Below are 16,318 nucleotides of genomic sequence, written 5' to 3'. Positions count from 1 at the left end.
GCTTCGCTCTGCCCAGCGTCACCCTGAGCAGCCTCCTCCACCAAAGCCTGCCCCTAGCCCTTGGCTTCAGGGTAGGAAAGGGATCCAAGAAACGCTGGTGAGCATTCTTCACCCCTGTGATTTGTTTAGGGATAGGAATTTGTTTTTGTGGGTTTTTCTTCTTTTTTTTCAGAGAAGGTCTGACTCTGTCAAGCCATCCTTCTGCCTTGGCCTCCTGAGTAGCTGGAAGTACAGGTGCACACCACCATGCCTGTTGAATAATTTATTTTTTGTAGAGACAGGGTCTCACTTTGTTGCCCAGGCTGGTCTCAAACTCTTGGGCTCAAGGGATCCTTTCGCCTGGGCCTCAAAAAGTGCTGGGACTACTGGTGTGAGCCACCGTGCCCAACCAGGGATGGGAATTTGGACCAAGCAGGGCCAATCTGAGGTCTCCCTTAAGCTGCTGCTGGAAGTCTCAGGAAAAAGGGTTTCTTGTACTCCAGGAGTAACCACTGTGAAAAGCAAGTACACTTGGAGATACTTCTGGCTTTCTGGGGAGAACTTGCGTGATGGAAGCCAGCACAGAGATGCAGAGAGACAGAGGGACCATCTCGACCTGGCTGTACCCATCAAGGGCCCATGCCCAGGACTGCCCCTCAGACCTGGGCAAACAGGGACAGTTGGTCACTCCACAGGGAGACGCCCTAGCAAGAAAGGGTCCTGAGCACACAGTTTCACTCACTGATCCAGCTTGACTGGGAGCTCCCTTGGGCATCTCAGATATGTGACCCAGTAACTTCTGGTGCTTATTTAAGTTCCTTTGACTTGAGTTTCTGACACTTGCAGCTGAAAGAGTCCTAACACCCTCCCAAAGAATGTGCGCATATAAATAAAAGTCACAGTTAAAAAAGCAAAATAAATCAAAGTAGGAAACGCGGTATTTTTAGAATTAAAAAATAAGGAAATGGGATCATGTGGTCCCTTCTGAGGTCGAGAGAATTTGACAAAGGGGCTCTGAAAAAAAAAAGAAAACGTATACAAAATGGAAAAAGGAAACGAGACAAATGAAAACATTCTTATGGAGGAAAAAGATCATGGCATGAGAAAGGTCAGAGTAATGAATGAGCAAAGACTCCAAAAACACACTGAGTGCAGTGAGGGAAACAAGGGAACTGAAGCCAGAGTGGGGTAGCTCTGTTCCTTAGAGACGAAACCACGCCGAAGTGTAAGAAGACAATCTAGCCATGGGAACGGACTGGGAAGAAGATCAACCAGCTGCCATTTGGGTACATGCTGAACAATTTCACAAAGCGTAAAGCAAAAATCTAAATGGCTTCAGGTGCTCTGCCTTGGGGAAGGTAGGCAGATGAAAATGCTGGAAGAGCCGGGCACAGTGGCTCACACCTATAATCCCAACACTTTGGGAGGCCGAGGTGGGCAGATCACCTCAGGTCAGGAGTTCGAGACCAGCCTGACCAACATGGAGAAACTCCGTCTCTACTAAAAATACAAAATTAGCCAGGCGTGGTGGCTTACGCCTGTAATCCCAGCTACTCAGGAGGCAGGAGAATCACTTGAACCAGGGAGGGTGAAGGTTGCAGTGACCCGAGATCTCGCCACTGAACTCCAGCCTGGGCAGGAAGTGTGAAACTCCGTCTCAGAAAAAAAAAGAAAGAAAGAAAGAAAAAGAAAATGCTGAAAGAATAGCCAGAAGAGCTAGAACACATGGGCTCTTCTTAAAGTGACTTAGAGCAATCATTACAAAGATCAGAGATGTTACAAAACATAAGGGCGCACCGGAAGTCAGGGGAAGTTACTGCTGTCACAGCCTGATGCTCTGTAGGGTGGGTTGGAGAAATCTGTGATCCTGGAGAATTTCCTTTGAGAATGTGGCCAGAAAGGAGGCAGCTGGACACCCCATCTGTGCACTAGCCACACAGAACAGAAGGACGGCCACTCTACCGGGTTCCCCTGAAGAGGAGTGTGAGACTGGGGCCCCTAAGGACCTCTTTCTGGCCTGTTCCATCACCATTTCTAACAGTGTGGAGGGAGCCTAATGGTTGAAAACCAAAAGAGAAGTCACTCTCAGTTGAAAGGCACCAAGAAAAAAAAAAAGGCAGTGTGAAGCTCTGTGATTTAGTGCTACTTCTATGAATATCCCTTCTCTTCAGTCTCGCCAATTCGAACCGATTTTCACTTTGTTTTCTGAAACTATCTAATCTAAGGTACTAATCATTTTCTTGGTCATGTTGCTCTTGGGGGTGTTTTGGGAAACCTGAAATGCCTGCACAGGGTCTTGCTAACACATTTTAATTTAAGGTGTTTCGGAGAAAGGGAGGCGGTTGCTTTGAGGGAAGAAATGAACAGCACCACCTGCGCGTGCACGTTGGCAAAAATATGTTTACGCTGTACGTACAGAAGAATGTTTCCCCTTAAACCATGACATTGAAAATAGAAGAGCTCGGCCTGGCGCGGTGGCTCCCGCCTGTAATCCCAGCACTTTGGGAGGCCGAGGTGAGCAGATCGCCTGAGCTCAGGAACTCGAGACTACCCTGGGCAACACGATGAAACCCCGTTTCTATTAAAATACAAAAAAATTAAACGGGTATGGTGGTGGAGGCCTATAATCCCAGCTACTCAGGAGGCTGAGGCATGAGAATCACTTGAGTCTGGGAGGCAGAGGTTGCAGTGAGCCGAGATCACACCACTGCACTCTAGCCTGGGCTATAGAGTGAGACTCTGTCTCCAAAAAGAGAAAACAGAAGAGCTGATATTGATTAAAGGCTGTGTGGTTATATAAGAACCAGATTCACATGCCAAATCTTAAATCACAAAGAATGCTCAAGTGTAAAACCATGAGAGTTACTCGAGCGTGGGATTAGATTTTCCATTGCCTTTGAAGGTAGAGAGAGGCACCGCTCTGGCTAGAGCATTTGAAGATTTGTTTGCTGTAATTCACTTGTAATTTGTGAAGGCCCTACCTAGAAGCAGGATATCCTTTCTCCCTGAACCAGGATGTTGCCCAGAGTCTAAGAAAGGAAAGAGACAAAGCCCCAGGACATAGCACGTTATCCTGAAAGGCATCTCTTGCAGAATCAGCCACGACAGACCACTGACATGGGCCGTACTGGCCTTTCTCTCCAGGCAGTTGCTCTCTGGAGGAGCTCTTGCCTCCGATTTCTGCAAGGGAAATGGGATGCACTTCCCAAAGCTGATGGGCAGTACATGATCCAGGCTCACCAGCACTTCCGCCTTTCTCTACAGATTCCTAGTAGCAGCGTGCAAGGTCTTTACATTGTTCTAGACATTGTGTCTTCTGCAAAGAAAAGTATGTGTAGGAATGAAAGGGGTCTTTCTACCTGGGTTCCCCATTTTGTAGCTGGAGAGATTTGAGGTCCCATGAGGTTCTGTGATTTACATGGGGTCATACTGTTGCAGTGAGAAGGCAGAAGCCAGCATGCCATGGCATAAACCTACAGCAAACAAGGTGTTCTCTCCTATACCCATCTAGATACCATTCTCTCCTCTACCTATCTAGATGTCATTCTCTCCTCTACCCATCTAGATAGCATTCTCTCCTATACCTATCCAGATATCATGCTTTTGGTCTCCCAAGAGATCAGAAAGGGGTAAGGAAAAAAGGGGAATTCTTTTTCCCTTGATTTTCTTATATTATTTGACATTGATAAAACTGACCAGGCTTCTGGCAAAGTAACCACAAATATTTACATTTAATAGAAACCAAAACCCATGTTTTTCTTAAAAAAAAAAAAAATGCAACAGTTCAGACTTTTGTTAACTTACGAAATGCCCTCATCTCAGCACAATACTTAAGGAACCACTTGACTGGGACCCAATTGTTATGAATTTTAAAGGAAGAATGAAAATAGAAAGGGAATATTTAAATATGAAAATCAGCTCCTAAGTACCTAATACTCCTCAATGATATGCAAATGGTAGAAACAACAGATTAAGGGTGAAGAGAGGATGAACCCAGGGAGGGGTAGGTGCAGAAAGAGTGTGCGCAGCATACGAGTGAGCCCCCCTCACCAGACAAGCCACTCTGGGATTCAGACACCAGCCATGGTATTTTCCAGAGAATGCTGGCGTGTTTATTGCCCAGCAGGCCCTGCCCTGCAGCCTGAGAGCACCTACGAGCCTTTCCAAGTTGGCAACCCCCCAACAGCCAGAACAATGATTGCTTTTCTCTTGCTATAATAATGCTGTCTAGTTCATCAGAGATCCATTTTGTATTTTTCATTGAGTCCAAAGCACGTTGTTTCCTTCAGAAGAAATCCTATCATGTTTTATACACTTTAAAAAACAATCAGTCTGGTAAATTAGTAAAGATAGGAAAATTCGGAGAGGAAAGCAAGGAGTTTCTCCTAGAATCTCATTATTTTATCTGAAATAAAATGTATTTTTAAAAATCCTATACATATAAAATGGCACATGCATGAGTCCAAATATTTCTCGGCTGAATAGTGTCTTACGGAGACAGCTCTGGTGCCATAGTAAAGCCTCATGCTTTACCATTCATTCACTCACTCACTCATTTATTCATCTCGTATATACTTATTGAGCATTTACTCTCTGTTCTAAGCACTGAGGAGCAGTTAATAAGATAGAAAATAACCCTGGCTTCATGGAACAAATGCAGAGAAGACCTAGAACAAACCCATGCAAATAGGTAAATATCCTAATTCCGCATGGCGAAAAACTCTTTAAAGGAAAAGCAGGGTGGTGTGCTGGTCAATAAGGGGGAGTATCAGCACTGCTGACACCTGAAAGCTGAGATCTGGCTAAGGGGGAGGAGGCTGTGGAGGCCTGGAGTAAGCAGGAGGGTGGCCAAGGCAAAGATCCTGGGGTAAGAGCAAGCTTGACAAATTTAGGGGAAAGAAAGAACAGCAGTGTGGACTAATAGCTATTGTGGTAAAGATGTAATACGATGATGTGTGCAAAAGAACTTAATGGACCACAGAGTGATACCATGGAAAGGTATTACTTAGTACTGCTAGAACATGTGAATTATCACATAAAGAACATCATTCTGGGCCAGGCATGGTGGCTCCTGCCTATAATCCCAGCACTTTGGGAGGCCAAGGCGGGGAGGATAGCTTGAGCTGTGGAGTTGGAGACCAGCCTGGGCAACATAATGAGACCCTGTCTCCACAAAAATTTCTTTAAAAATTAGCCTAGCGTGGTGGTGTGCACTTGTAGTCCCAGCTACTCAGGAGGCTGACGTGGGAGGATTACTTGAGACTAGGAGGTCCAGGCTTCAGTGAGCCGTGATGGCGCACCTGCACTCCAGCCTGGGGCCACAGAGCGAGACCCTGTCTCAAAAAAAGAAAAAAAAAAAAAAAAAAAAGAACATCCTTCTGCATTTAGAAAGGACTAGAGTGAGAACTACATATATTCATTCCAGTTTTCATCTTCTACTTCCTAATAAAAAGTGGCTGGTTATTCTAAAGACCTTTCAAATATGATACATTTCTTTTGCGTGAAATAGAGTTGTACGTACCTGGAATCCTATTGAGTGTCACCCAGAAATGCTCATCAGGACTGAAAGTGTCCTTGGACCACTGGAGCAAATCAACAGCCCGTGGGTCATGCAGAACAAAGTTGGCAAACTCTCTTGACAGAGCCACATAGGCAGAGCCAAAGTAAATCGTGAGATTATGGGGGGGAGGTGGTTTCAACGCTGTTGTTCTTATCACATATGAAAGCTCTTTGCCCAGGTGCTCTTGGTGGACATATTTAGTCCGTCCAATTGCATGAGCTGGGGGCAGCACCCCTGGGGTGATATTTTTACCTTTAAATCCTTTCAGATACTGAACTATCTCCTTGTTGGTTTTCAGGGGGAAGTCTTGCCCACAGGTGTTGATAACGTACTTCCATGAGACCTCCAAGGCAGAAAGATCTTTGATGCAGTTCAGGTCAGCCTGGAGCCTGGAGATCCCACCATAGACAACCGGTTCCATCTTGGAAGCCAGAAAAGCGTTTGGGAAGCAGCTCAATAGTTGCTCCACCGCATCTTTAAATTCGGTTGTTGCTTTTTCATCCACATGAATACAGTAGATATTTTGGGGCATGTAAATAGCCCTGAAGAGCCTTGCAAAGGTGTCAAAGTGATGATGGATGACCATTATATACGCCAAGGGAAAGTCATCTTCTTCCTTAGATAAAGGGGCTGTGATGTAGTGGCTCTGGGTCAAGTATTCCTTGCAAGAAGACTTCTCATGGATCATTAGTTTGTTTTTCCACAGGAAACGTGTTTTTCCATTGATAAAAGATGTGCAAACTTGAGTCAGCATCAAAGGGTCTGAGATATTTAGCCTCTGGAAGCTTTGATCTCCCCCAAAATTGAACACAGAGAAGACGATAAAAATAATTACACTAGAGACAGAAATTACAAAGAGGTAACGCATTGATAAAGGCATGCCTCAAAGAAGGGTGAAATGTCAGAGACCGTCACAATCTGTAAGTCTTTGTTCCAAACTCACTCGTTTCCCTGAGTTCTTATTTTGGGACATACTCCAGTCACTCCTGCCCTGTTGCAGACGCTGGGAATTGATTCCGCTTCATCCCGCGAGTCCAGCTGCTGTCTCTGTCCCCGTGCCGATATTACAGCCAGATCCCGCCTCTCTCTCAAACCTCCTTTGTTTAAATCCCCGTGGCAGGTTGCTGAAGCCCAGCCTTCCCTCCTCCCTCTGCCTCCCCGTTTGCATCTGCTAGCTGTTTGGCTAAAACTCCGGTAACTCTCTTTCCCCCGGCAGATTTAGTTTCCCAGATCTCTTGTCTTTCATTTCCCATGCCACCCCCGCCCCCTGGTTATTGCCATTCAGGGAATGAGCGCAGTGAAAGCCAGAGTTGAAGTGATGAGCTCTGGCAGGCGTGCTGCTTCCTGCTAGTCCCCTAGCAGGCGGCTGGACTTGCCCTCTCTTGTTGTTCGTGGCAAGGATCCACAGCCTGGCCTCTCGGCTCTTCCAGAGCAACCCACGGGATAGAAAATAGCTTCTGTTTTCCAATGCGCTGTTTCATGAAACCTGACACAAGCGACATCTCAAATAGAAGAAAGCCTCATCCACCCCAGCTCCATTGTAATGCTTTTTTGGCCCCACCCCACTGTTTTTCAAAACAAGAGCTTACTGGAGGAGAAGTTCCTGTCCCAGGGGGTCTGAAATTGCTGGGGCACCTTGGGCTCCACACTGAAACGAACCGCTCTCCTCTCACTTCCAGCATCGGTTGTGGTGTTTGTATTAGAATACTGGGGTCAAACGAACAAGTCGTGAGCTACATCCACTGAGTTAGATGAGACCTTAGAACTTCATGGGAAATCATTTGAATCTTGGTCACAAATGATGCTCAGACAGGGGAGCATCATTTTTCTTTAGGAGTAGAATACACAACAACCTAATATTTAAAAGCATTATTCGGAAGAACAGCTTGGGACTGGATTTTTCTTTATCATAAATTTTAGATCATTCTCTTTGCTCTACTCCATAGAAGACACTAAGAATTAGATTGATCCGCTTTCTCATTTTCTTGTTTTCTACTTGACCTAAAAATCCATCATGACATTGAATGCTCAGAAGTGTCATATGCCTGCCCAGTTAAGCTTATGGACCACCTAGGAAGTGAATGTTGTTATCCCCTATTTGTAAATATAGTGGTGTTCTGGCCAAGGAGTAAGTATCAAGCTGTTTTACTTGGAAGATTCTCGCCTTCAGCTTTCCACTTTCCCACCAACTAATTTTTAATGAAATGTAGATGAATGCATTTTATGTGGTATCCTCTTGAAATGGCTTGCAAAACACCAACTTAACCATTGACTGCCTGCCCATTTCCCCTCACTGTTTACCTGACCTAAACAACTCAGTGCCTCAACCCCAACACCTTCACTACCCCACCCCACGAAGAAAGAATGTCCTTTAATGCACATTTTCTTCCATTTGAAAAGTCTCTACCCTGCCATGAATGGAATTGATAGGACAACACACGGATTCCTTGCCTTCACAATGGGCAGGAAAGCCAGTGCTACTCTCATGGGATTCAGGGCACCCTGAACTCCGACAGAATGACACATCATTTCCTGAGCACGCTGTCGCTTCCATTCTTCTAGCTCTCATTGTTTACATTTTTCATGAGTTTCCAGCTTGTACATTATTTTTCTCCCTCCCTTACCAAAGTCTGCTAAATAAACTCTCTATATAACCCACCTCTGGATTTTTAGATCAAGTAGAAAACAATAAAATGAGGAAGCAGATCCATCTAATTCTTAGTGTCTTCTACGGAGTAGAGCAAAGAGAATGATCTAAAATTTATGATAAAGAAAAATTCAATCCCAAGCTGTTCTTCTTCTGAATAATACTTTTAAATATTAGGTTATTGTGTATTCTACTCCTAAACAAAAGAGCGATCTTGTTTGGCAAAGACTTGTGGCTAGAATGAATATTAAAATAGTTGCAGTTTGACAAAGCATTCAGTGCACATAACTTAATTTGGGCAACAGAGTCTGTTTACATTATTGTTTCCAACTGGCCAATAACATGGGGGTTTGGATTTATACAAACTTAGGAGACAGATATTAATAGTATTACTATATTAAGAAATATAGACACTAACCAAATTAGGAATGTTCATGATACTTCTGTACTCAATCCAGTACTTCAAATGGCATTGTTTGTGTGTTGAAAAATACAGTCGATTTTCCTCCCAGCTCTTTTGTCTGTCCTTGGCCCAATTTTCTCCACTCTCAGATTCCGGTATTAAAAAATCTTGACAGGAGAACTTTAAAAAAAAATAACTTATCGTATTAGAGGAAGACTGTTACCTGTTACCTTTCTTTTCTAATAGGCTGTACAACCTGCTTATCCAGACACTATGCACTTTTTTGCTACTGAGACTGAACAAGTCAGTCCTCCCAGCCTGCCTTTAACTACAGCTGAGGACAAAGTTGACACTAGCCAGCCATGCCTTGTCACTCTGGATACAGTTATTTCCAAACTAGCCAATTAATCAGGCTAGACATGTTAACACTCCCCTGGGGCCATCTTAGAGGCTTTCTCTGTATTCCATTCAGAAGTCTTTTATTTTGCAGACATAATTTGAGGTATGTTTGCTTTTTCTTCCTTTGAGGCAGTGTCTGACTCTGTCACCCAGGCTGCAGTGCCGTGGCGCCATCACGTCTCACTGCAGCCTTGACCTCCTGGGCTCAAGCAATCCTCCTGCCTCAGCCTCACAAGTAGCTGGGATTACAGGCATGTGCCACCACGCCCAGCAAATTTTTGTATTTAAAAGAGATGGGATTTCGCCATGTTGGCCAAGCTGGTCTTGAACTCTTGGGCTCAAGCGATCCACCCACCTTGGCCTCCCAAAGTGCTGGGATTACAGGCGTGAGCTACCACACCCGGCCTATTTAATAATTGTTTTTCCACTTAGGATGATATGTAGAACATAGCTCCAAGTGAAGACAGTATCCTTTCTTTGAAACGACAGAGGACTTAGAATCTGAATGAATTAAAATAATCATAATCAAAGGGGGAAAAGATTGCCTCCTCCATGTGCTCAGCACCTCTTGGCTTCCCATCTGAAGGCCAAGGTGCGAAAGGCCTGGGGAAAGCTGAGTTGGAGGCAAACAAAACTGAGAGTTTGCTACCTGCCAGGCTAAGTCAACCAGTGAGGGAGGTGGAAACAACCTTGCATAATGCACTAAAAATCTGGGACTTCATCTCCTTGCCAGAGGAGCACCTCCAGGCAAGGCGTGCCAGCTGGAGGAGGATTGTGTCCACATTCCCTCATGCATCTTTCCTCTATTTAATTACATGTATGAATGCAAACTTCATTACACCCTCATAATTGTTCTGAGACTTGTTTGTCTATTGTCAAATAACCACCATCCTTTAGTTGGGAGAGGACTTGAGGGGACACAGGTTTGAGCAGCAACACTAGACATGTAAAGTTAAGTGAAAGCAAAGATGGCACCGAGAAGACTGGCTCCGAGAGAGTTTGTTAAAGTGTCGAGAGGCTCAGCTGCACTGGCAGAAAGGTTAGTTAATGGGGTGAGATTGTATCCATTCTGATGGCTTTCCTTGGAAGGGTATTTTTATGTGGTTTGCTTTGTTATTGAAGAAAGTCAAGTGACTCAGGGATTCATTCTTAATTATAAAATACAGGGATTTGTTTTTTCCCCAACCTAAGAGTAAGACATGGAAAAGTAGAGAATGCTGGCAGTCCAATTCATTTTGGACAACCTGTTAAGTACAGTTATCCCTTGGAGGACCTCTGAGGATACCAGAGTCCACAGATGCATAAGTCCCTGATATAACATGATGCAGTATTTGCATATAATCTGTGCACAGCCTTTCTTGTACTTTAAATCATCTCTAAATTACTTATAATACCAAATACAATGTAAATGCTGTGTAAACAGTTGTTATGCTGTATTCCTTAGGGAATAATGCCAAGAAGAAAAAAAAAAAAAAAAAGCCTGTACATGTTCAGTACAGAAGCAACCATTCTTTTCCCCACCCAAGGATGAATCCGAAGATTTAGGACCTGGGGAAACAATGCTGAGGTTGGGTGAATCCAAGGATTTAGGACCTGGGGAAACAGTGCTGAGGATGGTTGAATCTAAGGATTCAGGACCTGAGGAAACAGAGTGCTGATTGTAATTCTGTTCTGGGTGGCCAGGTGGTTTATAATTTTTTTTTTTTTTTTTTTTTTGAGATGGAGTCTTGCTTTATTGGCAGGCTGGAGTGCAGTGGCATGATCTCGGCTCACAGTAACCTCTGCCTCCCGGATTCAAGCAATTCTCCTGCCTCAGCCTCCCTAGCAGCTGGAACTACAGGTGCATGCCACCACGCCCAGCTAATTTTTGTATTTTTAGTAGAGACAGGGTTTCACCATGTTGGCCAGGATGGTCTCGGTCTCTTGACCTTGTGATCCGCCCGCCTCGGCCTCCCCAAGTGTTGGGATTACAGGGGTGAGCCACAGTGCCTGGCCGTAAATGTTTTCTTTTTTTTTTTTTTTTTTTTTTTACACGATAATGATCATGATACTAACGTGAAGAAAGAAGACACTTCCAAAGCACATCTTTAACTAAAACAACAATCCTCCCGTAACAAAGACATTCTCCAACTGGATTCCCTGAGGAAAACCCTACTTCTCCGGGGGCCCAATCATTTTACTTTCTATACCATTCATCTAATTAGCAACAAAAGAAGTTGTTGTCTAGATCACAGAACCCAAAGCATTATTTTAAATTCTCATCTCAGGCTGGGTGCAGTAGCTCACGCCTGTAATCCCAGCACTTTGGGAGGCCGAGACGGGTGGATCACCTGAGGTCAGGAGTTCGAGACCAGCCTGGCTGACATGGTGGAACCCCCATCTCTACTAAAAATACAAAAATTAGCCGGGCTTGGTGGCAGGCACCTGTAATCCCAGCTACTCGGGAGGCTGAGGCAGGAGAATTGCTTGAACCTGGGAGACAGAGGTTGCAGTGAGCCAAGATGGCGCCACTGCACTCCAGCCTGGGTGACAGGAGAGAAACTGCATCTCAAAAGATGAATAAATAAAAAATAAAAATTAAAAAATAGCCAGGCTCAGTGGCTCATGCCTGTAATCCCAGCACTTTGGGAGGCCAAGGCGGGTGGATCATGAGGTCAGGAATTCAAGACCAGCCTGGCCTAGATGGTGAAACCCCGTCTTTACTAAAAATACAAAAATTAGCCAGGCTTAGTGGCAGGCACCTGTAATCCCAGCCACTCGGGAGGCTGAGGCAGGAGAATTGCTTGAACCTGGGAGACAGAGGTTGCAGTGAGCCAAGATGGCGCCACTGCACTCCAGCCTGGGTGACAAGAGAGAAACTGTGTCTCAAAAGATGAATAAATAAAAAATAAAAATTAAAAAATAGCCAGGCACAGTGGCTTATGCCTGTAATCCCAGCACTTTGGGAGGCCAAGGCGGGTGGATCATGAAGTCAGGAGTTCAAGACCAGCCTGGCCAAGATGGTGAAACCCCGTCTCTACTAAAAATACAAAAGTTAGTCAGGCATGGTGGCGGGCACCAGCAGTCCCAGCGACTCAGGAAGCTGAGGCAGAGAATTTCTTGAACCTGGGAGGCGAAGGTTTCTGTGAGCCGAGATCGCACCATTGCACTCCAGCCTGGGCAACAGAGCAAGACTCCATCTCAAAAAATAATAATAATAAATAATAATAATAATAATAATTTAAAAATAAAAAGATAAATTATCATCTCAGAGGTGGGAAAGAAGTTTAACATGCAGAATTTTAAAGACCCAGGCGGCAAGTCCAGAGGTGGTCTTGCCATCTGTGTGAGCTGGTGTAATCTGCACCTGATTTTGATGCAGCAAAGTTACCATGGAAACACTTCCTGGATGCTGAATGATGCCAAGCAAATACTTGCAAAAGACTGTATACAACGTATTTAAATAGGCAAATGTTAAGGCACATGTGGCTAGGGGCAGTCTTCTATTAGCATACATCTAGCAATTGGAAATATGAAAATCCTGACATTTGGGGCCTTGGAAAATGAAAAATAAGTTGCCAAAAATAGGTCATGGCCAATGAACATCTCAAGACAAGACTTACCACTGAATTTACCTGTGGAAATTGTTTAACACTGGGAGGGTGACTGACTCATTAATTGGGTTACCAAAACATTGGTCTCCACAACTGTCAGCCATATTGGGTGTGTCTGTAGCTTGAGGATAAGGATAGTACTGATCAGTGGATTGCAAACTTTACTTTTACATCTCATCACCTGGAGGAGCTGTAGAAATACAAGTTACAGGGCCCTAAGAGTTCAGTAGGTTCCAGGTGAGTTTAATAATTTACATTTCTGACAAGTGTGGTGGCTCACACCTATAATCCCAGCACTTTCGGGAGGCCGAGAGAGAGGATTACTTGAGCTCAGGAGTTTGGGACCAGCCTGAGCAACATAGTGAGACCTTGTCTTTACAAAACCATTAAAAAGCCAGGCACAGTGGTGCATGCCACCTACCTGGGAGGCTGAGGTGGGAAGATCACTTGAATTTGGCAGGTCAAGGCTGCAGTAAGGCACGATGGTGCTGCCGCACTGTAGCCTGGGTGACAAAGCAAGATCTTGTCTCAATAATAATAATAATAATAATAATTTGCATTTTGGTCCCAGATAAAGCTGAAAGTACTCATCCTAGGACCAAAGTTTGGGAGTCAAGGGACCAGAGACCAAAATTATTTGATTTTTTTTTTCCTCAATGACGCCATCTCTACTTTCCCTATAACTAATATATTGTAAGGAAAAAAAAAAATGTTAGGCCAGACGCGGTGGCTCATGCCTGTAATCCCAGCATTTTGGGAGGCCAAGGCGGGTGGATCACCTGAGGTCAGGAGTTCAAGACCAGCCTGGCTTACACGGCGAAACCCCATGTTTACTAAAAATACAAAAATTAGCCAGGCATGGTGGTGGGCGCCTGTAATCCCAGGTACTCGGGAGGCTGAGACAGGAGAATTGCTCAAACCCAGGAGGCAGAGCCCAGATTGTGCCACTGCACCCCAGCCTAGGCAACAAGAACAAAACTCCGTCTCGGCCGGGCGCGGTGGCTCACGCCTGTAATCCCTGCACTTTGGGAGGCCGAGGTGGGCGGATCACGAGGTCAGGAGATCGAGACCATCCTGGCTAACACGGTGAAACCCCATCTCTACTAAAAACACAAAAAATTAGCCGGGCGCGGTGGCGGGCGCCTGTAGTCCCAGCTACTTGGGAGGCTGAGGCAGGAGAATGGCGCGGACCCGGGAGGCGGAGCTTGCAGTGAGCCGAGATCGCGCCACTGCACTCCAGCCTGGGCGACAGAGTGAAGACTCCGCCTCAAAAAAAAAAAAAAAAAAAAAAAGTCCGTCTCAAACAAACAAACAAAAAAATGGGGTAAACAGTACTGTACAATTTGGAAATACTTTATAAACATGAACTTAAATGATGGATAATCTAACCACTACAGCAAAATTTACTATGGAAAACTAATTGGTGGTAGTAGTGGGAGAAAATGAATACACAAATACCTGGTGCTTATCTTTAAATGAGAGAAACCCTGGTTATGAGTCATCTCCCAAACGCCATCTCTAATTACTATACACAGCAACCACATCTGGGCACAATCCATATTTTACAAAATACAGAACAGAATTATTAAACAATAAACACTGCTGCATTGAGTAGTGGACATAAGCTGAATTCGAAAAGGGTGTAAGAAAAGGATTTTAAAAAAGAGACAGAGAGCTACTCGGGAGACTGAGGCAGGAGAATTGCTTGAGCCTTGGAAGTGAATGTTGCAGTGAGCCCAGATTGTGCCACTGCACTCCAGCCTGGGTGACAGAGCGAGAACCTCTCTCAACAAAAGAGAGAGAGAGAGAGAGAGAGATTGAGAGAGAAAGGAAGTAAGGCAGAAAATACCAACTTAATTCATGAAGATATGGAGCAACGAGAATCCTCATGCCCTGATGGAGGAGTGTGAATTGGTATGACAACGTTGAAAAACCAACAATGTCTACTAAAGTTGAGCGTATCTATATCCTATGACTCAAAATTCCATTCTCCAGTATTTATTCAACAGAAATGCAGTATATTCATCAAAAGCCACCTAAGTCAAGATTCGCTGTGGCCATATTCATAATAGAGCCAAACTGGAGACTGTGGTGGGCATTCCACCAACAGCAGGGTTTCTCAGCCTTGGCACTATTGGCATTTTGGGCTGGAAAATGCCGTGTTGTAAGGGCTGTGTGTTGTGGGATGTGCTGCCCTGTGCATTGTAGGATGTTGAGGGGCACCCCTGGCCTCCACCCACTAATACCAGTAGCACTTTTGCTTCCCTCCCTCGACCTCTGACAACCAAAAGTGTCTTCATGCCAGGCGCAGTCGCAGACGCCTGCAATCCCAGCACTTTGGGAGGCTGAGGCACGTGGATCACGAGGTCAGGAGTTCAAGACCAGCCTGTCCAACATGGTGAAACCCTGTCTCTACTAAAAATACAAAAGTTAGGTGGGCGTGGTGGCACGAGCCTATAATCCCAGCTACTCAGGAGGCTGAGGCAGAGAATTGCTTGAACCCAGGGGGTGAAGGTTGCAGTGAACTGAGATTACACCACTGCCTTCCAGTCTGGGCGACAGAGCGAGACTTCATCTCAGGAAAAACAAAACAAAACAAAAAAACCTCTTCAAATATGGGTTCTTCTCTCTATGCAGCAATGAGAATGAATGAAGAAGAAATGCAACTGCCTGCAACAAAAAAGGTGAATCTCACAAACATAATGTTGAACAAAAGCAAGCCAAAGAGAAAAAATAAACGCATGCTGTATATTTCCACTTATATGAAGTACAAAAACAAGGTTTTATATATCTAGATTATACCAGGAGTGGGAGGCGGCTGCCCTGGCAAGTGGAGTGGATGGTAATAACCGTGTACCAGGAAAGTATGAGTGACGACACTGAGAGCTGGCATTAGGTGCTAGACTCAGAGGGTCACTGGTGTTTGCCCCCAGTGACTCAGGTAGCAATGGCTGACCTGAGACCTGAATGTGAACCGCTTGGCTTCCAAGCTCTTGCTCTTTTGTGCGTCCTTTTGCAGTGCCCTTTCTGGGACGCCCAGGAACATCTTGGTGTCAGGGCCCAGATCTGCTTCATGGAAAAATCCTGAGACATAAGGAGAACTGTGGTGTTCGCTTTCATTTATTTATTTTTAACTTTTTAGAGAGAGAGTGTCTCATTCTGTTGCCTAGGCTGGAGGGCATGGAGTGCAGTGGCAAGATCTTAGCTCACTGCAGCCTCCAACTCCTGGGCTCAAGTGATCCTCCTGTTTCAGCCTCCCAGATTTTGATCTCTAAATACCATTCTCTATTCAATAGAACCAGGGCTTCCTTCTTGGAGAGAATGGCTGATTGCAAGACTGGGGCAGGTTAAGTGCAGGACCAGCTTGGAACATCTGTGCCAAAAAGAATCACGGGGACTTGTTGAAAGAACACACAAGCCAGCTTGAACAGGCTTTCACTGGCCAAGTCTGGAACAATTTGAGCAGTAAAGTAAGTAAAAAGAGTAATGGATTATAACCCATTGAATAAATAGAAATCTAAGTCCCTGGAGATATAAATAAATAAGCCAACACACAGAAGAAAAGATGGCTCTACCTTATAGTTGAATGTCAACTAATAAACATAGAAGAAGGATGAATTTTATTTAAAAATCATGATTTGGTAACTATCACAGTAAAAATTGAGTCAGGCAAGATCCAATGAATGGCAAAACTGGGGAATGATTATTTGATAAATAGGATATCTACTTAGTAATAA

General features: G+C 44.7%; 1 protein-coding gene across 1 annotated transcript in view; it reads right to left on the bottom strand.

Moving 5' to 3' along the window:
• GCNT2 (glucosaminyl (N-acetyl) transferase 2 (I blood group)) overlaps nt 1-9,166 on the bottom strand; it is a 76,244-nt gene extending 67,078 nt beyond the window's left edge. Inside the window, exon 1 of the mRNA XM_003897043.5 lies at nt 5,501-9,166. Within this exon, the coding sequence (XP_003897092.1) occupies nt 5,501-6,419 (919 nt within the window). The 5' untranslated portion in view covers nt 6,420-9,166. The remainder of the gene's footprint in view (nt 1-5,500) is intronic.
• Nucleotides 9,167-16,318: the final 7,152 nt, after the last annotated feature.

Source organism: Papio anubis, chromosome 6, assembly GCF_008728515.1.
Source record: "Papio anubis isolate 15944 chromosome 6, Panubis1.0, whole genome shotgun sequence".
NCBI lineage: Eukaryota > Metazoa > Chordata > Mammalia > Primates > Cercopithecidae > Papio > Papio anubis.
Note: the sequence above shows the minus strand (reverse complement) of the source record. Positions and strands in the feature narration are given on the sequence as shown.